At 38.6% G+C, this 22727-nt stretch overlaps 1 protein-coding gene across 4 annotated transcripts in view; it reads left to right on the forward strand.

Annotated features, from left to right (window-relative positions):
• The window catches only part of LOC112832313 (cyclic AMP-dependent transcription factor ATF-7), an 86360-nt gene that overhangs the window by 5959 nt on the left and 57674 nt on the right, over window positions 1–22727 (forward strand). For 3 of the 4 annotated variants that reach the window (XM_025882937.2, XM_025882938.2, XM_073881929.1), the window contains exon 2: window positions 13956–14024. The exons of the other annotated variant lie outside the window; for it this stretch is intronic. In XM_025882937.2, coding sequence (XP_025738722.1) covers window positions 13977–14024 — 48 coding nt within the window. In that variant the 5' untranslated portion in view covers window positions 13956–13976. The remainder of the gene's footprint in view (window positions 1–13955; window positions 14025–22727) is intronic. 4 annotated transcript variants of the gene reach the window in all.

A 22727-nucleotide genomic window follows, 5' to 3' on the forward strand; every position in this document is an offset into this window, starting at 1 on the left:
AGTGGAGAGGGGTGGGAGGGATGGGGTGGCTGGGTGATGGACACTGGGGAGGGTATGTGCTATGGTGAGCACTGTGAATTGTGTAGGATGAATCACAGACCTGTACCCCTGAAACAAATAATACATTATATGTTCAAAAAAAAAAAGTTTCTCTATTCAAGAATGCATTTATCCTTAATAAATAGCAACTTAAAGCATAATTAACTTAAAAAGTCACTTTGTGAGCTTGTGGCTTGGGCCTCCGTGGAACTGTGTCGTTCTGCCATTGCCCCACCTTCTCACAAAATCCAACTTGTTTTGAGTGAAATTACCTGTTATCTGGTATAGTGCTTCTTGTTGACACAGTGGACAAAGAAGATTTGTATGCTAAATTGGTCAGATTGTATTTGGGGCTTATAATTTACCATGCAGTAAAAAAATTACTTTTTTTTAAGTTAAATAGAGCATAATCATTTTTCTGAAAAGGAACATGCCTGACTATATTATAAAAACAGGGTGATTTATTGATTAGAACATATGACTGCTGTAAATGATTTGTGTTGGCACCAAGTTTCTTGCCAGTAACATTTATTTAAGCTTTATCAAACTTGAGTAACACCATGTTGGTTTTATTTAACATGGTTTTTCTGGTATTTCTGGTAGTAACTTGTCTCCTCTAGCACCATTTTCTTTATTTTTTTAAGTTTTGGGCAAGCAGTAGTTTTCTGATATTTTACACATCTGTGTTTGGGACTGTTGAAAGGCAGTCAGTGAGCATTAGAATACTCTAAATAGATCACTGTGTTGCCAGTATGTGGATAGTCTTAGAAAATAGATTTTTTTTTCCCTTGAGAATTTCTAAGCATCTCCATGATTGTCATTATGGGATGTTGTAGCAATTTCCTATCTAGGACCAAACTCATACTAGGGTTTAATATTAAAGTCTATCTGGTTTACTGTTGTTAGCAGTCTATTTAAATTAAGTCCATAAAAAAAAAGAAAAGTCCACGAAGATTTTAAATTTATCCTTAAAGATTAGTGTTTTGGGGGGCGCCTGGGTGGCTCAGACGGTTAAGCGTCTGCCTTTGGCTCAGGTCATGATCCCAGGGTCCTGGGATTGAACCCCACATTGTGCTCCCTGCTGAGCGGGGACCCTGCTTTTCCCTCTACCTCTGCCTGCCGCTACCCTTGCTTATACTCTGTCCTGTCAAATAAATAAAAAATCTTAAAAAAAAAAGATGAGTGTTTTGGGGTTGATTGCTATTGGTGTATTGTTTTAGGGATGATACTTTATCTGAAAATGAGTAGGAAAAAACCCAAAACACAGCAATAGATTTTTGACAGCCTACCAGTTTCCAGGAATTTTTCAACTTCTAAAATGCATTGAGGCCAAACATAGGTATAATGTTCTCTAGTTATTTCTAACTCTGCTTCCTGCTGTCACTTTAGCAAGTTGTTGCTTCTTTGTTTTTACTTTATTAACCTTTCTGAGGATAGCCTTAAAATAGTTCCTTGAATCCTCCAAAAGCCTAGAGAGACTTAAAAAAAAGTTCTAGTCAGGTAGTTGCCTATATGAGGCTGTTCCCAGATAGGTTCTAAGCTTTGGCCATGTGTTGTTGCCTAACTTATGATTCAGCCTAATTCTCACTCCCATCTGTTTTCAGTCATTTGCTACAAAACTATTTGGTCTATTTAAGCTGGCTCCTTTTTTTGAAACCTGTCCCTGCATGTCAGAGCTCAAAATCCAGAAATTAATTTTAACCTTCTCTTTGATCAATCCAGGGTACTCTACTGTTTGTGTATTTCTTAAAGCAGTGGGTCTCAAACTGCTTTTGGTCTCAGTACCTACCCCTTTATACTCTTCATAATTGTTGGGGACTCCAAAGGGTTTGTCTTGGTTATATCTATTGACATTGAGCATTTTAGAAATTAAATTGGAGAAATTGAAAAAACATTTACTTTAAAATAACAACATAAATAACTATTACAGTGTCAGAAAAATTTAGGGGCAGGGCTTTAAACCTTTTAATGTCTGGCTTAATAGAAAACAGCTGGATTCTCATATCTGCTGCTGCATTCAGTCTGTTACAATATGTTGTTTTGGTTGAAGTATATGAAGATAACCTGGGCTCACATGCAGATACTAATAGGAAAAGGAAAGATTTATTTTTAAAGATTTATTTATTTGAGGAGGGAAGGGGCAGAGGGAGAGAATCTTCAAGCAGACTGTGCTGAGTGAGGTGCTGGATGTGGGACTTGATCCCACAACCCATGAGATCGTGACCTGAGCGGAAACCAACAGTCCGATGCTCGACCGACTGAGCCACCCAGGCAAAGGAAAGAAAGCCTCTTTTCAGATAATTGTAGATAGTCGTTCTTCTTTGATACTATACCAGAATCCAAAATGTGATAGTTTCTTAAAGGTTAGCTATTGTGTAAAATCTGAAACCACATCTCTGAACTTTTAATACTTTGTTACATTAAAATGAATTAGCCTATTTTGCCCTTTAAATAGATCTTTTAACATCCACGAACCCTCTGAAGGGGTCTTAGGAATCTGGGGATCCCTGGAGCCCACTTTTTTTTTTAAGATTTTATTTATTTGACAGAGACACAGTGAGAGAGGGAACACGAGCAGGGGAGTGGGAGAGGGAGAAACAGGCTTCCCGCAGAGCAGGGAGCCCGATGTGGGGCTGGAGCCCGATGTGGGGCTCAATCCCAGGACCCTGGGATTATGACCTGAGCCGAAGGCAGACACTTAATGACTGAGCCACCCAAGCGCTCCCCTGGAGCCCACTTTGAGAACTGTCTTATAGTACCAAATTGGAAAAATACAGCTGTTTACAATATGGAAGAACTATAAGCTCTCCAACCATTTAAGTGCCTCTCAAAGGCTGGGTTACTGACCATTTGCACCAGAATTACCCAGGGTGTTTTTTATTTTTATTTTATTTTTTATTTTATTTTTTAAGATTTTATTTATTTGACAGAGATAAGCGAAGAGCAGGAACACAGGCAGGGGGAGTGGGAGAGGGAGAAGCAGTCTTCCTGCTGCGCAAGGAGCCTGATGCGGGGCTCAATCCCACTGAGCCGCAGGGAGACGCTTAACGACTAAGCCACCCAGGCGCCCCCAGGGTGTTTTTTTAAAGTGTAGATTCTTGGGGGTGCCTGGGTGGCTCAGTCATTAAGTGTCTGCCTTCGGCTCAGGTCATGATCCCAGGGTCCTGGGATCAAGCCCTGCATCGGGCTCCCTGCTCCTGGGGAAGCCTGCTTCTCCCTCTCCCCCTCCCCCTCCCCCTGCTTGTGTTCCCTCTCTCGCTGTCTCTCTGTTCTGTCAAATAAATAAAATCTTTAAAAAATTAAAAAAATTAAAAAATAAAGTGTAGATTCTTGGGCCCCAAAGCCAAGAAAATCCAGAGGCATAGGAATCTGTATTTTTCAAGGTGCCCAGGTGAATATGCTAAAGGTGGAGAACTGTGGAGCTAGCTTAATTAACCTTATTTTTAGAAGACCTAATTTCTTAGGAACCTGACTGAGTCAGAAGAGCATATTACTCTTGAGTTGTAGTTTCAGCCCCACAATGGGTGTAGAGATGACTTAAATTTAAAAAAAAAAAGAAAGAAAGAGGGGCGCCTGGGTGGCTTGGTCAGTTAAGTGTCTGACTCTTGATCATGGCTCAAGTCTTGCTTGATCTCACAGTCGTGAGTTTGAGGCCCACATTGGGCTCCATGTGCGTATGGAGCCTACTTAAAAAAAAAAAACACCTAATTTCTAAATTTTGTAGTCGAGTAAAAAGAAATTAGTACTTGAATAGTCACATTATAAAAGTTCTTAATGATTAACACAGGGGCACCTGGGTGGCTCAGTCCTTAAGTGTCCGCCTTCCGCTCAGGTCATGATCTCAGGGTCCTGGGATCGAGCCCCGCATCTTGCTCCCTGCTCTGCAGGAAGCCTGCTTCTCCCTCTCCCACTCTCCCTGCTTGTGTTCCTTCTCTTGCTATGTCTCTCTCTGTCAAATAAATAAATGAAATCTTTTAAAAAAATGATTAACACATACACTCTGACATTTGTCAGAATTGGAATCTCCTAATTAACCATGTATTTTAATTAATAATAGTTATTTGTAAATACCAGGAGTTTGCAAACTAAGGCCAGATAGTAAATAAGGCTTTGCAGCATGAGGTCTGTTTGTAACTACTCAACTCTGCCATTATAGCACCTAAGAAGCCATAGACAGCATGCAAAGGATAAGCGTGGCTGTATTCCCATAAAAACTTTTTTATGGACACTAAAATTTGAACTTCATATAATTTTTATGTGTCATGAAATATTCTTTTTTTTTTCAACCGTTTAAAAATGTAAAATCCAGGGGCACCTGGGTGGCTGAGATGGTTAAGTGTCTGCCTTCAGCTTGGGTCATGATCCCAGGGTCCTGGGATCGAGCCCCACTTCAGGCTCCTGGCTCAGCAGGAAGCCTGCTTCTCCCTCTCTTTCTGCCTCTCCCCCTGCTCATGCTCTTTCTCTGTATCTGTATCTCGAATAAATAAAATCTTTAAAAAAATAATAAAAATGTAAAAACCATTCTTAGCTTGTGGGCCATATAAAAACAGGTGGCAGGCTGGATTTGGCCCACGGACTGAAGTTTGCCAGTCTTTGACATATACTATAACTGGATTATGAATTTAAAAATTATAATAAAATATGCTTAATGTTGGGCAACCCTCTCACGTCCCCTCCCTCTTCGAGAGCTTTTTACTGTTGCTCAATAAAATTTGCTTTGCTGCCCACCACACACACACACACACACACACACAATTATACACACACACACTTAATGTTAAAACTATGAACATTATTTAATTTTCTTAGACAAAAATAATGCTACAAGAATTTGTAGTCCCTCCAGTTTGTATTTCTGGACATTCATTTGTATAATAAACATATAAGAAACACCTATTGTGTGTAAATTTTTGGAAATAACACAGTTCAGTTGGAAATAGTTACACAATATGCAGGTTATCATACAACTCTTAGGAGGTTTTTTTTTTTTAAGATTTTATTTATTTATTTGTCAGAGAGAGAAAGCACAAGCAGGGGGAGCAGCAGGCAGAGGGATAAGCAGGCCCCCTGCTGAGCAAGGATTCCCAATGTGGAACTCGATCTCAGGACCCTGGGATCATGACCTGAGCGGAAAGCAGGCATTTAACCTGATGAACCACCCCGGCATCCCTAATTTTTAGGAGTTCTAAAAAGATGTGCTGTTCATTTTTACATCTTTTTTGAGGTGTGTGAGAATAGGTAACTAGGATTCAGGCCAACTTCAACCTCTTGACTCATCTTTTGTCTATTTTTTTTTTTTTTTTAATAACTCCCTACCTCAGTTTTCCAGTCTGTTAGCAAAGTGCTTTACAAAAACCCTGATATAAAACAGTGTAAGGCAAGTTAGTTTAAGATTATAGTGATATATGTGCTTTCTATATAATCTCTTTGGGGCAGTTGGTTTACCTACTAGTGAAATAATATATGCTAAACTGTTTTTATGCCAAATAATACAGTGAAAAACAAACCCAGAATTTATGAACAGAAATTTCAATTCCTAAATAATCCACTACCTGGTAAAACGTGAGTCTTCTTTTTTTTCTGAGGTTCACATAACGTGCATTATAGTCTCACAGTTCATATGTTTATTGGCATCTTTTCCTTAAATCAATTTTCTACATGTAATGCAAATCACAGCAACACTGAGTATCCTATGGAGAATAAAATGTTGAGACTGCTGTGGTAGAGATCTTTGGTGTTTGTACTCTTTGCTTAGCAGCAGCTAAATTATCGTAGAGTCTGAAACTTGGTATCCAAAGTTATGTTCTTGGAAGAGAACTGTATATAATTTCTTTCTTTTTAATATCATAAGGGAATGGGGCCCATAGAGCTCTGTTTGGGTGCCTGTCTACATTTTTAAGCTTGTTTATAGCTGAGCTGAAAGGCATTTAGTACCTGCTAAGCTTGGTTTCAGCTCTTTTTATTCCCTTTGTGATGAATGGCTGGGGCAATTTGTAAATATTTAATATAAGTAATACTCGTTAGGGAGCATTCATGGGATTTTGGAAAATGGGTCCTTGAAGGAAACAAAGGAGGAACTATCTTGAACTGCTTGATTACCCTGTGTATCGTTATGTTTAAGTTTCCACCGTGTCTATTTCTATATGAAGCTGCTAGTTTATAATTTTAGATTTTTTGGTAGTCCATTTTGAACTTAATTTGTCAGTTGGTTTTGTTGCTTTGTAGTAGAGAATGAACAACCTTGCATGATTTGTAAATATACTGTTTAGTGTTTTAGAAGAGTCTACCAGATGTGGACCTTTTTTTTTACTCATAGACATTTTTTTTAAGTCATGCAGATCATTGTTTTTATTAAATCACACTATATTTTTTTATTTTTTTTAAGATTTTATTTATTTGAGAGAGAGAATGAGATAGAGAGGATGAGAGGGGAGAGGGTCAGAGGGGGAAGCAGACTCCCTGCTGAGCGGGGAGACCGATGCGGGACTCGATCCCGGGACTCCAGGATCATGACCTGAGCCGAAGGCAGTTGCTTAACCAACTGAGCCACCCAGGCGCCCTATTTTTATTTTTTGAAAGCAGTCTGTGATCATTGTAGACTGGAAAATACTGAACGTACGAAGAAGAAAACAAAATTACCTGGAATACCATTATCCAGAGATAACCATTGTTAACATTTGATGCCAATTCCCTTATCTATTTATATGCATATTATTTGTTTCCCTTTATTTTTTTCAGTAGGCTCTACTCCCAGTGTGGGGCTTGAACTCATGACCCCAAGATCAAGAGTCGTAGAGTTGCATGTTCTGACTGAGCTAGCCAGGCACCCCTATTTTGTTTGCTTTTTTATAGATTTGGAATTATGGTGCATATGCAATTTTATATCCTGCTTTTTCCCCCCCACAGAATGTATAGCATTTTCTTATGTCATTAAACAGCTTTCAGAAACGTTATTCTTAACTTAAATATAGCCTATTGTCAGGCAGTATCTTACATTGATTCATTCTTCTTAAACATTTAATTCCTGTTCTTTTTTTCTTATTGTTATAAATATGACTATAATGAGCATTTTAATATATAAGTGGTCCATGTTTTGGGCTTTAACCTCAGAATAAAGTCCTGAAAAAAGAATGATTTGTTCAGGGGTGCCTGAGTGGCTCAGTCGTTAGGTGTCTGCCTTCAGCTCAGGTCATGGTCGCAGGGTCCTGGGATCAAGCCCCACATCGGGCTCCCTGATCCGCGGGAGGCCTGCTTCTCCCTCTCCCACTCCCCCTGCTTGTGTTCCCTCTCTTGCTGTGTCTCTCTCTGTCAAATAAATAAATAAAATCTTAAAAAAAAAAAAAAAAGAATGGTTTGTTCAAGGGATACAAAACATTTTAAGACAAGGGCACCTGGGTGGCTCAGTCGGTTAAGTGTCTGCCTTCTGCTCGGGTTGTGATCCTGGGGTCCTGGGATCTAGTCCCCGCATCGGGCTCCCTGCTCCGAGAGGGGCCTGCTTCTCCCTCTCCCTCTGCCTGCTGCTCCCCCTGCTTGTGCTCTCTCTCTCCCTGTCAAATAAATAAATAAAATTAAAAAAAAATTTTTAAGACAATATAAATATTGCCAGATTGCTTTCCAGAAAGATTGTTCAAATATGTACTCCCAAAAGTCTTATATGAAGGTATAAGAATTTCTGCGGCAGTCTTTTTTTAATGTTTCTTTTTTTTATTTAAGATTTTATTTTATTTCATTTATTTTTCTAAATAGGCTCCACACCCAATGTGGGGCTTGAACCCACAACCCCGAGATCAAGAGTCGCATGCTGTACCTATGAAGCCAGCTAGGCCCCCCTCTGCTACATTCTTTTATACTTGAAAATATATCTTAACAGCTCTGGCCTCGGTTTTGTTTTCAAGGGCCAATGAAGGGTTAATTTGACAAATAATCTTCCTTCTCCCCATTTTTTAACACTCTAATCAAAAGCTATGGATCCTCCTCTATGTTATTTGGATGATAAGGAAAGCACAGAGTTGGTTGGGTGTAGTCACATCAAGTGCCTTAGGCACAAAGTAGTTGTAAAGTATGTACTTAAAATATGTCTTAAGAAGAATATGTATTTAAAATATGTCAAACATGGGTGCCTGGGTGGCTCAGTTGGTTAAGTGACTGCCTTCGGCTCAGGTCATGATCCTGGAGTCCCTGGATCGAGTCCCGCGTTAGGCTCCCTGCTCGGCGGGGAGTCAGCTTCGCCCTCTGACCCCCCCCCTTGTGCTCTCTCTCTCTCATTCTGTCTCTCTCAAATAAATAAATAAAATATTAAAAAAAAATAAAATATGTCAAACATGTTTAGCTTTAAATACATAAATACCTGGATACAGTTGTTTTGTGGACCTAGCTGGCAGCTTTCTGAAAAAAACAGGAAGATAAATGTAGAATTTCAGCAGAGTATACTTGAATATTGGCTTCATATTAAATCAATAAATATTTACCAAAAATCACCTGTGTTATGAGAGGAAAGGCTTCCAGAAGTTTTAACCTAGATCTCTGTATTCTACCCTGTTCCCTTTTTGGTCACAGATAATACAGCCATTTCCTTTTTATTCATGAAACTGAAATAGCCTGCTCATAGCCACTAACATATCACCATTTCATTTCTTTCATAGCAGTTATCTGCTATTAATCTAAAATTATTTTGTTTACTTGCTTAGTGTTTATTTCTTCCTTTTAGAGTATAAGCACTGTAAGGGTAGAAACCTTGTCACTGTTGAATTCTGGGGCCTAGAGTGTGGGGTAAGCACTGAATAAAGTATTCAGTGAATTGATGAATTTTAAGGTGTTTTGTTTTGTTTTGTGTTTTAAGTAGGCCCCATGCCCAGTGTGGATGGAACACAACTCGTGGCTTGAACTCACGACCCTGAGATCAAGAATCTGAGCTGAGACCAAGAGTCAGATGCTTAACTGATTGAGCCACCTAGACACCCCAGTGAATTGATGCATTTTAAAACTGACCATATTTACTTTTTGATCCACAAAGTAAATTGTGATTATTAGTTTCAGACTTTGTCCTTGTCAGATCTTTTACCAAGACGTTATTTTTTTTTTAAAGATTTTATCTGAGAAAGAGAGAATGAGAGACAGCACGAGAGGGAAGAGAGTCAGAGGGAGAAGCAGACTCCCCGCTGAGCAGGGAGCCCAATGCGGCACTCGATCCCAGGACCCTGGGATCACGACCTGAGCCAAAGGCAGTCACTTAACCAACTGAGGCACCCAGGCGCCCCTTTTACCAAGACTTTCAATCCCTCTTTCTTGTGCTCTTGCCTGTACTCTCTGAAGTTGTCTAGCAAAGGAATTTGATAAATGACCATAAAGAATAAGAAATAGCAAGGGATCCAATATGTATACTGATCAATCTCTGACTAATTGAACTTGTAAATCATTCTTACCACTTACTTGGCATCTCTCATGCCAAATGACAAAAATTCTTTGACCAAACTTTAGGCAGGTTCCTGAACCTTCTTTTAGGCCCATCAGTGTACTTTCTTGTAAGATCCAGTTTTAGCAAGAATCCCTCACCATTGATATCTGATCACCCTCATATCTGATCAGATTCTTCATCTTTCACCATCCCTTAGGTTATGTATCATCATCCTGGCCTATCTTTAGGAAGAATCTTGTTAGGTCGGTTTAGTCAGAATCCCCTTCTCCTGATGTTTCCTCTTAGTACTTTTCCATCCATTAGCCCCCACCATGGTCCTTGGCTATAAATTTCCACTTGCCCCTGATGTTTTCAGAATTGAGCCCAGTTCTGTACTGAGATCTCTTTTCCCCTATTGCAGTAGTTCTAACTAAAAACTGTTTTTTACTGCTTTAATTACTGTCCAACTCTAGTTTTTCTTTGAAGATGAGTGAAAGATTTTTTTTTTTGCAAAGGATTATTGTCTTTTTATTTTTATGTCCACTTTGCCTGGCACTTAGTTCCTTAGTAATGTTTTTTGAATGAATGAATGATAGCTAGTCTGAACCCCTTCTAGATTTTCATGAATCTTTGATATTAATGGTGCATATGCCCTTCTCATTTTTTGTACTTAGCAGTATCTGCACTTTGTTATTAGGAACCTAAGAACAGGCCCTTGGGTGTGTTTGTACATGGCTTTTATTCCTTACTAAAGTTGGGCCATTTTATGAACAGCAATTAGTTACTAAAGAGATAATCACATTATAGCTGGGTCCAGAGAATTGACTTTGTAGTCCTCAGTGACAGACTTCATCCTCATTCTATTAAAGAAGAAAGAAAAAAAAAGATATGTGTGTGTGTATATATATACACGCACATATATGTACATATATGTATATACATAGAAAATCAGTTTTCTTATTTGCACATTGATCATTTTAGGATATACTTCTGGCTTTGACAAAACTGTTTAACATAGATTTTATGAAATTATCCCAGTTATTAAAAATCAGTCTCTGATTTTTTTCACTTCTCTCCTAGCATTCAGATAACTTTCTCTCTTTTGAGTAAATAGTGATTTTTTATCATTTATGCATTCTGGTGACTCCCGAGTACATGAGCCTTTTCTTCTGCAGACTTGGCCTCTAGGACGGCCTTTTAATTCATCTTTGTTTTCCTGTTCTAAGATCTCCTCTGAAAGCATCTCACTTCCTCCTGGAAATGTCTCTTATTAATGTGTGTATCCTTTGCCTGTCATTTATTGGTTAGTTGTGTAAAATGCTGAGTTTCATCCTGAGGAATAGATCAAGGAGTAGATGACAGACTTGAGTGTCATGCCCAGACACGTGATCTATGTGTCAAGTAGTACAGATACCAGTGGGCCATGAGTTAAATTCTAGTGAATGGCAGCATCTTTATTCAAGATTTCACCTTTGTCTCAGTCTGTTTATACTACAGAAATGTGCTGCTTTTTGTTCTTGAGAAGGCATCAGTTTGACCTCTCTCATAATTAGAGATTTGTTTTAAGTATCAAATAGAAATAAGCCATGGCATTCCTTATATGTAGCTATTAAGCTGACTGGGAATTTAAAAAGATGTAAGCTGGATTTTTTTTTTTAAGTAGGAGAACAGATCATTATTTATTGTTGTTATATATTTAATTCTTAAAAAAGACAAATCACCCTAAAGTGAAAAAGCAAGAATGATGGAAATGAAAAGGAGCAAGAGAATGAGGAATGATTTCAGAATAATTCTGGGTATTTAAGAAAGAGGGCCTTCTTCCTCCCATTATGATCCTCCTTTTGGTGAAAATGGGAAAACAAAAAGCCAGTAAAGTGGGAAGGAAGCAGGAAATCCTAGTTAGTGATTGTCAGATTTGAGTATTTAAGAGCCATGAAAATGCTTGCTTCTTTTACATTTAATACTTTTCCCCTAACTTGGTTTGCCTTTTGTTTTCTTTTAGAAAAATCATGGTTTTTCATTTCTATTTCCTAGTAAGGATACAGTTAAATAAAATTTGGAAGCCATATATTGTGATATGATTGTACAAAACCAAGTTAAATTTTGAATTTTGTGTTTGGAGGGAAACCATTCCGGAGTTTATTCAGTCACTTCCTATGCCAGTGCTGCCCTACTGCTCAGCCAGCAAGCCCCCTTTTTCTCCTCTAGGTAGGAAACAGAAAATTTAGCCTCAAATAACAGAAACAAGGTAAAAGGAAGGAATCCCACCTGGTCCTTATGTCTGCTCTAGTCCTTGTAGTTTACTTCCTGGTTGAAAATATGCTACAGGACCTTGTTAAGATAAAATTCTCATTTCATGATTATATTAGGAAAGCAGGGTTTGGGACTAGGAAGTGAAATTATCTTCAGCACAGCAGTTAGGAATTTTTCCAGAAATGAATTGCTTTCCAGAAATGTCCTGAATTTTCAGTTATAATGGCCATGGTCTTTGCATTTATTTACTTGTATTTACTTTATGTTTATTTTTTGCACTATGTCATAGTTCCAGAAAGTGCTAAAAAATCATGTATTTAAAACAAACCAGAAAACCTCTTGTCCTGGGGCTGTGTGAAGAAGAATAAAGCTCTCATTTTCCCAGTACCCAATCATCAGCTTCAGCTGGCTTCTCCTAGGAACAGAATTTATTGAAGCAATTTATCCTGGCTAAATGTGATATAAATCTGTGTATACCTATGTACATACTCTTCCATTACAGCAATGCTGCAGCATCAGTTTCCTTCATAGTTAGACCCTGTTCCTAGCACACTGAAAGATGACTAAGAAGCCCTTTCTATTTTGGGGGGCACCCCACAATTTTAAACACTAGTTGTGGAATTACTGATCAGACCACCAGAAATACTGGTTTCCAACCCCAGAGTGAGTCTTAAGAGAGTAGGAGAGATGTTACCTAGCTCCCCTCTGAGTTTTAAGCAGGGTTTTCTGATTACCAAATTCAGTCTAGCACTTTAACATTTTATTTTAATGCAGACCTGAGTGAAGGTTAACCTGATATTTTGGTTTATCTCCAAGATAAAAATTTGAGTTTAGTTACAGTTCTGAAGTTGTTTCTAGGCATATTCAAGTTATAGTTCTTCCTCTTTCATCTTCCCTTGTTAATACTCTTTTCTAGGGCGCCTGGGTGGCTCAGATGGTTAAGCGTCTGCCTTCGGCTCAGGTCATGATCCCAGGGTCCTGGGATCGAGTCCCGCATCGGGCTCCCTGCTCAGTGGGGAGCCTGCTTTTCCCTCTGCCTCTCTCTCTCTGTCTCTCATGAATAAATAAATAAAATCTTTAAAAAAAATACTCTTTTCTACACCTTTCTTGTAGAAGGATGTTCGAAAATATCCTTTAGGAGTTTTTTCTATGAAGACTATTTTTGTTCCCCCCCCCTTTCAAAACCCTGTTTATCTTTTAGGAATATTTTTACTATGATTTGCATTTCTCATCCTTATCCATCTCCACCTCTATTTTTATTCCTAGTTGGGAAATGAGAAATTTCCCCAACACATTCATATTGGAATTATTGTTCTTTGACAAAGAATTTCGATCAACATTTCAAGTTTAGCTTCAATACTTAAAGAACAACAACAGTATAAGCCCTGCTAAATTCTTCAGAGAAATAGAGAGGATGGATGGTGATGCCTTTTAGTGCCATTTCTTTTATCCCCTGCAGCAGCACACATCTGTTGGCTGCAGCAGAGCAGCCCAAGAACTCTGGCCGAGAGCGGCACAAACAGCCGGAACATATTCACCCAGTAAACCCCCAAAGAGTCGACATTTGTTTTATTGCCGCTTTTAAAAACCTAGCCATAAATAGAATTAGAGGGGGAAGGGCACCGATATTTCTCCATTTGCCACAGACGATTGGTGGGGGGAGAAGGAGGCTCCCAGTGGGGAGAGAAGGTTTTTATTCTTATTTTTTTATTAATGAAAATCATTTCCCGTGTAGCCCAATAGGATGGGTGCTTTGTTTTCTTTGGCAATAATCTGGGATAAACGGCCCTTGCCAACAGTCTGGTAGTTTATACACCAGGGAGCCAGATTATAGCCCTGTAAAATGGAGCACCCCTCCTATAATCCCTTAATTAATTAAATGACAAATTTTGGTCTTCTCTAGTTCAGAAATATGGCTTCTGCATCGAATGTTCAGTGGATTTATTGACATGGGAAACTGCACTGATTGTAATTCAGCAGACTAGAGGAGTGTGTTATATACTGTAGCAGAAAGAGGGAAAATCTCCCAAAGGTTTGAAATTCCTTGATTGTTTAGGTCTCAATTTTTCTAATTAAAAGTTTCAGTTGAAGCGCAGTAGATCATATTCCACCTGTCTAATGGGTCTCCCCAAAGTAGCCTGTGTTTTAGCTTTGATAGACAGCATTCTTGGAACACCTGTTTCTAGCCTTGATATTTTTGAAGCACTTTTTTTTTTTTTTAACTCCAGCGTATTTAACATAACTTTTCCCCCTGCCTCCCCCTCCTCAGCTCCGCTCTGCTCTATGAAATATGGGAGACGACAGACCGTTTGTGTGCAATGCCCCGGGCTGTGGACAGGTACGTTTACAATATACTTTATTGTGAATGTCTCGTTGTGAATCAAAGTGGCTGTTTTATCACTAAGGCAAAGAGTTTAAAGCCGGTATTTTACGTGATCACTGGAGGTAATCAGATCAGAGGATTTGCAGTGTGTAAATCCATGTTATGAGGAAATGTAGGCACTCTACCGTAATGAAATCTGCCTTGCTCTCTTTCATATTGTTATTCTACCGGTGTTTGTTTCCCAACACACAGTGTTGAAGAATACATGTTGCTCTCTCCTGCTTTCTAAAGCTATCCATCTAAATATAAAACAAGTTTAGAAATCTTTCTTCCTCAGCCTTCTTGGATATAAAAGTGTACTTAACATATTTGGAGTAGGCAGCTGAGAATGTACCCGTTCATCGTGAACCCCAATTTGTTGGATTCTATTGGATTTTTTACATAAGAAAAAAGTGTCTTTGGACTGTTGATCCAGAAAATGGTTGGTGGCTAAGGCAGATATCTTTCTATCTAGGAAATACAAATCCAACGTAGAACCTGAGATTTCACGGCAGTATATAAACTACAAGATTTCTCAGCCATCTTCCCTCTCTGACACCATGAAATGCCTTGTTCTGTGTGTCAGCTGCCATATTATTGTTTGCATATGTGTACATTATGTGTCAGATATTTTTCATTATATGCTTTTTTAATAATTTTGTTGAAACTGCCTTTTTACACCCCCCCATTTTGTACCTTCTTAACCCTTCTTCCTAGACCCTCCCCTACTGCCATGTTCCACAAATGATGAAGAGAGGCATACAAAGGAAGTTTCATCAGCCTTCATGAATTGATTTTATGGAACTGAGGGTTGAATTTCTGTTCAGTTAGGAATATGCCATGTGACTGCCCAGTGACACTTACTGGTGGTATGTGAAATTGCAGACTAGTTCTATTAAACATTGTAAATACTTCGGCAGAAAGAAGAGAGTTAAGTTCCAGAGATTCGTAAGAATTGGAGTTTGAGAGGTGAATGAGATGAGAGTAGTGACAAGGAATAAGCAGAAGGAGGATTCCAAATTCCAGTAAACACTGAAAATTTCAGAAAAGGCTAAAAAAACCATTGCATTCTGAAGTATTCAGCATTGTAGGGTATATTTCCTTTCTTGTCAGAGTTTTCAACGTTATTGTTGACTGTTTCCCCCCATGTGATTTGTGTTTTATTCTTTTACAATAGAAGCCGCTTGGGAAATTAGGGTAAATTTGTTTCACTTTTCAGACAGCTGTATTAGAATATGTATCTGAACCTGATCCCTCCAGATTTTTGTGTGTGGATTTGTTGATAATACTATTTACTGTGATTTCCATAATTGATACCTGGGACCCTTTTCACTTACCTCCATTTTAAAATCTGCATTTTGGGTGAAAAGATTTATTTTTCTCATACTTATATTTATTTTTCTTCATTTACTGTTTAAGCTTCTCAGTACCCCTCTTATATTTTATGCTTAAAACCACCTTAGACAAGGACTTAAAGAAATTAAAATGGATTATAAAATTAAAGGAATAAACCGGGAAAGCATCTCTTAAGCTCCCTGAGGAAGAAAGGTGTAAATGGGTTTCTTTAGGCCGTCTCATCAGAAAAGAGTAGTTTTCACTGAAATTTGTGAGATCCCAGAGGATTTTGTGTTTGTTTCTTTTTGTTTTGCATTTTTTGGACTAGAGGTGGTAAAAACAGTAGGGACTTTTTACTTTGGTTCCTTTTGTATTGCTGGATACTGTTTATCATAAGCCTCTTCCTTCCCCTACTTCTTCCTCCCATTTCTGAATTGTTTGCTGGTATTTTGGTTGTTCAGATTCGTTACAACCTCTAGTGTTGGTCCTGAAGGCTTTTCTCCCCTCAGTGGATATGGAACTCAGGGAGATTGCTACCTTCTTTTGGATTCAAGTTACTTGTTTCATAGAAAAGGATAGAAAGTAGCATCATTCATTCATCCCTTTCCCTCCTTTGCATGTCAGGACTTTATGGTCAGGTAAAAATTGTAGTTCTTTAGTTATATTTAGTCACCTTCCAAGTTTCTCCCAATATCTAGTGACAACTCTAAAGTAGGATCTCTACAAGATTTACTTTACTGTGATTGCTTTCTATTATATGAAGTAGTGGAAATCTGGCAGGGAAGATAAATTTGGGGAAGCAGACTACCCTTGGCCTGTCATCCAGCTTTCTTATATCCCTTGAAAATGGTTTCATCCTGGAGCCACTTGAGGCCTTCAAGCTATTTATAATCCACTGTCATTGATTCAGAATTTTTATTCCAGACATGGTAAAATAATTTTTTTAAAAAGCTACGTAAATCCCAGTAGTGGTAATAAGGACCATGATAATTTTTACAAGACATGGTTTAGAACTTATTGCCATAGAAGCCTCAAAAATCAGTGGTTTCTACCACTTAGAGGAAGAAGGAATGAAAGCAAATTAGAATTGGAGACTGATCCTTAAAAAAACCAACCAGCAGAGAAAAAGTATAGGAATCTTGCATTATTTCAGTATCTGTTCTCTGCTCAGACTTTACCCTATGTACCCCTAAAGTCAGAAATCATCTCACGCCTTAATATTAAGGGAAGGTGAAAGGAAAATTCACCTAAAATAGACTAGTGGATTATGCTCTCCACCATATAATCAAAACCACAGGGCTTTCAATGGATACGTAAACATGTTTTGGTTGCTAGGTCTTTAATGGCTGTTATTTTTGGATTCTGTTCATGATCCACTTCCCAACAGTAAGTCTGATGTGACACAGCTGAATTCTAAATATGCTGCATGCACTTTTTTAAAAGAAAGATGGCTGCTGAAGTTGGTATTCTCTGCATTCTTATCTGAAAAGACAGGTGATAGGGTGTTTTGAGCCCTCTCATCCCTATTCTCCTGTTGAGACCCTGTTTCTCTTGAGGCCTCATCACTCTCATGAAGAGGAACTTAGGGAAAGCAATATTCTTGCTAATACCTCTCTATGGAATGTGGTAGCAGGAATAGTTAATAGAGCTGCCTCCGGAGAATGGGTTAGTGTTGTTAAGGCAACAGTACCCCAGATACCCTGTGGCAAAGGGTTGGGTTAAATTTGAGTGGTTTGGGTTTTTGAAATGTTTATAAGATAGCATCTAATTAAAACCATTGTGATTGGGCACCTGGGTGGCTCAGTTGGTTGAGCGACTGCCTTCGGCTCAGGTCATGATCCTGGAGTCCCGGGATCGAGTCCCACATCAGGCTCCCTGCTCGGCGGGGAGTCTGCTTCTCCCTCTGACCCTCTTCCCTCTCGTGCTCTCTATCTCTCATTCTCTCTCTCAAATAAATAAAATCTTTAAAAAAAACAAACCATTGTGACTATAAAATGGCTTTCCTTCTGTGTTATTAAAATAAATTTAGTTTGGTGCTGAATTTAGGTAGTCTTTTGTTTTTGATGCTTTGGGGAACATTTTTATTTAAAGGTGGCTTGTAAAATTGTTCTGTTGTTTGTGGAAGCAGGAAAAACTGTAGTTGACCCTTGACCAATGGAGGGGTTAGGAGCACCCAAGGGAGTTAAAAATCTGTATATAACTTTTGACTCCCCAAAAACTTAACTATTAATAGCCTACTGTTGACCTGAAGCCTTACCAATAAAACATAAACAGTTGATTAACTCATATTTTGTATGTTATATGTACTATATACTGTATTCTCACTTTGGAGTAAGCCAGAGAAAAGAAAACGTTAAGAAAATTGTAAGGAAGAGAAAATTTACGGTACTGTGCTATATTTATCGAAAAAAAAAAAATCCACATATAGGTGGACCTGTGCAATTCAAACCCGTGTTGTTCAAGGGTCAACTGTACTATGTTTCTGACTAATCTTGAATTTGTAAATGCAGTTAGATAACTTACCTTTTGGACACTTTTTGCCCAGTTTTTATTACTAGGAGTCAACAAATTCCATCTTCTTGTACCTCCCTCTTGGGAACATGACATGTTTTGCAGTACAAATTATGCAGATTTAAGTAGTCCTTCTGGTTACCATAACTAAGCCTTTGAGCAGAAGCTGATCATATAAGCTTATTACTTAGCATATCTGTTTCTTTAAGAGCAGGAACACAGTTCCTCTAAGGAGATACTTCTAATGGACAGGATCATCCCATTATTAGCCATTGAGGAAGATTTCGGTCATAACCACTCTGTATCCACTCTGTCCTTTTAAGGAAAAACCCTTTGATTGTTTCTCTGTCCAGTGTGACCTGAGGGGCTGTTACTCTTTTTTTTCTCTCTAAGGATATCTACTACCAGATCTTTTCTTTTCCCAGAGGACATTTAGGTACAGGTTGAGGTTCTGCTCATATCTATCTGAGACGTGAAACACCTAACTAGCTCATAGACCTCCAGGGCCTGCTTTCCCTTTCTGAGGCCAAGAATAGCAGTAGAGCCCTTGTTGTGGTGGGATTGAGGGCAGCTTCTTGTACCTCCTTATCTTGTCATATAATAGGAATAATGTTTATGGTGCTGTAGTCCTGGCTTCACTTGGCATTTAACCAACCTCCAGTGCTGTTTATTGCTTCGTATCCTCTGCCTCCATCAACATTATCCCTTAAATCTCTATTGCTTTGTAATATATGAGGCAACAAATAGCTTCTATGATTGGTTAAATGCTGGCATGCTACAAAGGTATATGTTTTATTGCCTATGTAACACAAGTCTATAGAGATTTTTTTCTGTTATCCCAGCCCTCCCTTTAAGTGGGCCATACTGGTACTATAGGACTCTGGATTTTTAATTCTGTCCCTTTGGCAAGTTTCCCTATTACCTGGCATTAGCACAAAAGAAAAGAAGGAAGAATGGGTTGGTGCTGATTACTAATTCTTTATGTCAGGGGAGCATCTTGAATTAGAGAATAACAAGGAAGAAATGGCTCTGACAGGTAAATGCCATTTATGATGGTATATACCATCTTTACATGCTTCGACAGGTGAGGGCAATTTCAGGCAAACAGATAAGCCTTTCTTCCTCACCCCCTGCCAAGAGTTTTAAAAAAATTCAAATTTTTATTTAATAATTCATATTTCATTCAATAATTCATCCAGTTCCCATCTGGTAAGAGTGCCTGCATGCTGTCAGGCAGCTGAAAATACATTGCATTATACACAATTAGACCAAATGCTAACCTTGTTTTTTGTAATAATATGTTGATTTTGCAATAACTTTCAGTCCACTCAGAGTATGTACAGTTTTATGAACCCTTGTGATGGAAGTAGACCACTGTTATGCATCATGCGGACAGAATTGGGACGAAGATTTTAAAAAATATAAATGTATTAAGAGCAAGGGATTAAACCTGTTTTTAATGTCCAATCTGGCACTCTTGACACTTGCCTTTAAAAACATGTGTTTGGTGATTTTAGCTTTTTATGTTACCGTTACTATTATGTTACTAAGAACATAGTAGATTAAAAGCGTCCCTGCCCCAGTCGGCCGGGGACTGAGGATGGGGGAGGGGAGGCTGTATGAACCTAATTAGAGCTATACCCAAGAAATTAAGATGAAATTTTTCAGTTATTCACGCTTATTTTCCTTGGGTATGACTTAATATTTGGAATGGGAGCCCAGAAACTGTTCTCAGAGCATTCCTGGTAGGAAAAAAAAAAAAATCCTGTATCTTTGTATCTCAGTTCTTCCTAACGCAGGAGAGAGGCTGTTTCCTAGTCCCTTCTTTTATAAAATGCCGAGTTAATAAAGTGCCTTCTGGATCTGAGAGCCTGTCCTTCGTTAGTCCCTCTTTTGCCTCTCCTGCAAAACCACATATAGCTAGGTTGTTAACTTACAAGATATTGTCGTCATTATATAGAATTCATCATTCTCTTATCAAATATTCTTCCAGCTATTGCGGCAGATTGAAGAACAGCCAGTGTGTTCCCTCTTTCTGGTTAGCGTGTTTCTTTAATGCAGATTGACTTGCTCAGCAGTCGCATTTTGTCTGAAGCTCTTGTTAGGGCCTGCTCTGTATGTGGATTCATAACACATCTGTGTGTACATCTACAGTGCTGTATAAATAATAATAAGTAATCACCAGATGGCCTATAACTGCTCCTCTGGACCCGCTGGGTCTTTTGAAGCTGTTAGTAAAGTCTTCTGGCGTTTTGCTGAGGAAAACTTGTCATAGATTTATTTCTAAAAAAATTCAAACTCACAACTGGGTGTTTAGGACTAGATATTGCTGTCTGCGTTGTAAATATTTAACAGGCTTTGTACAATGACAAAAGCGCCATTACTAACCACACACAGTGGCTGTGGAGCTCTTCTTCCCTCCCGGCCATTTAGAAAGGAAACAAAATGCCGATAAATTGTGCATTATGAACAAGGTGCAAGTGATGCTCTCTGGAAGCTCTTTCATAAGAGAGGAAAGAGAACTTCAATGTTCTGTCAAAGGATGTAACCAGACAAACTTAAGCTTTTTAGCCATATGCCAGTGACTTATATTAAAACACAATGTCCTTTTTAAATTGGCTTTACAGTATAAGAGAAGCCCCTTCATCTGGAGTTAGGGAAGAGCCAGGTTTTGATCTTAATTGAGTCTTTATAACCAAATGATAAACCCCTTTGAAAGGGTTACAGTTGCAAACATTAGTTAACACTTAGCTAAATTTCACTTAGCCAGATCTTTAGACTTTTGGTTTTGTCTAAAAATTTAAGATATTTATTGTTTGCCAGTGTTATATATGAAGCAGAATGTCTTTATTTTTGTCCTCTTTTCATTTGTTTTTGTAAAAGGGGTTATATGTTTTGTTTTTTGGGAAAAAAATCTTATTCTGATTTTCTGCTTATAATTTTCTGTGCTGTATTTTGCTGTTACTACTGCCCATGCTCCAGTTCCTGTTCCAGGGTACTTGCTCAGTACGGCAATGAATATTTAAAAAAATCAAAATAGAACTGATTATCTCTAAATTTTAGTGTTTTAAAATCGTTTATTATAAGATGAAAAAGATTTCAAACAGAAATTACGTATCTTAACTCTCAAGCCTAGTTTTCTTTTGTCTGTTGAGGGTTGAATCTATTTAACCATAGAGGGACTATCCTATAAATCATAGCACGTGGCTGTTACTTTTGACTTAGGATATGTAGAGAGCTTTTCTGTTTCAAAATCTCATCTTGAAGAAATGACATACAAATTGTGAGGGAGAAATGCTGCTATTAATAGTTTATTGTAGCTAGAATTTGCTTTTAAATCCCTCAAAAATTATCAGTTTAAGGATAAGATTTCAAGAAGGAAAACATTGTGGAGAAAAGATGGAAGGTTTGGGGTTTATCTCTTCGTAATTGTGTTTTTACTTTGAAATTTCTTTGTGCAGTGAAATACACCACCTAAGATTGTGCTTTGGTAAGAATCTGGACTATTTGCAATTGCCATGTGAAAGTACAGAGAGAAATGAGAATGAATTTTGAATTTAGCCCATTCCCAGTCTGGCACACCATGTGCCCCGTGTGGCTGCTGATTCTGCCGGCAGATTGAAGAGCCGAACCCAACTTCTGCTCTAAAGACCAAAATTGCCAGCCATCATTCCAGCTTTTAAATCTCCTTGCTCACGTCGATGATGTCAGATTTTGAGCAAACAGAGTTCTGTCTTTAGATCCCAGGTGGAAGTTGCAGTTCCCTGGGTGGAAGGAAAGAGTTCTTCCTTTTTGCCTTTGAAAAACTTAGGTAGCTCTGCAGGGAAGGTCAGCAGAATAAATCTGCAGTCTTGCCGTGTCCTTTGAGTCATTGTGGAAAGCTGAGTGCTCTGTTCGGCATTCGGCAGATTGGCTGTCAGAATTGCAGCTCCGCTTATCAAAGACGTAGTCTCTTGAAGAGCCACTTATGTTATTCCAGAGAGAAATCATCCTGTGGCAAAAGGAACACCTCCTTTCTCCTCCCAAGGGTCAGATCTGCTTTTGATACTGGGCAATTATCCCTTGATTTTCCTGAAAAATGCCTCAATTTACCATAAAGATTGGCACCAGCACAGGTTGCAGACTTGGTTACAATGACAAGCTCTGATTTCTTAGCCACAGGGAGAGGCGTCAGGGTGACACTTGTAAGTATGTCAGAGGCTTAATGGTGGTAATTTTTCTGCCAGGTATCTCAGTACCCCTTATAAGCTTCTCTTTCTCTGAGGGAGATAACATTTGCTTTAGTTTTTTTGCACACCAGTCACTATAAAAATGATGTGAGAGTTGTCTCTCTCTCCTTCCCTCACTTCCTCAAGCCTCTTTCCTTGTCTTTAGTTATCAGCCTGTCTAGTTTGTGATTAAGTGCTATAGTCTCATTTTTTACTGTTTGCCTTCTTCTTGTGCCGCTTATCTTGGTTCTTATTAGTCATTGTACCTGGTGGGGATTATTAACCACTGTTTTCTCTAATTAAAAATAATACACTGTTCTTTATATCAGTTTTACACTTACAGAAAAATTGAGTGGAGGGGTGCCTAGGTGGCTTAGTCGGTTAAGCATCTGCCTCTGGCTCAGGTCATGGTCCTGGGTCCTGGGATCGAGCCCCGTGTCGGGCTCCCTGCTCAACAGGGAGTCTGCTTCTCCCTCTCCCTCTGCCCCTTTCCCCCACTTGTGCTCCCTCTTTCAAGTAAATAAATAAAATCTTAAAAGTTGAGTAGAAAGTTCTGAGAGTTCCTATATACCCTCCTTATTCCCCCCTGCTACTTTATCTTGTTTTTTTTTTAAGGATTTTGTTT

The sequence above is a fragment of the Callorhinus ursinus genome, unplaced genomic scaffold (genome assembly GCF_003265705.2).
Source record: "Callorhinus ursinus isolate GAN/ISIS: 27379988/994484 unplaced genomic scaffold, GSC_fseal_2.0 scaffold44, whole genome shotgun sequence".
NCBI classification, from domain to species: Eukaryota; Metazoa; Chordata; class Mammalia; order Carnivora; family Otariidae; genus Callorhinus; species Callorhinus ursinus.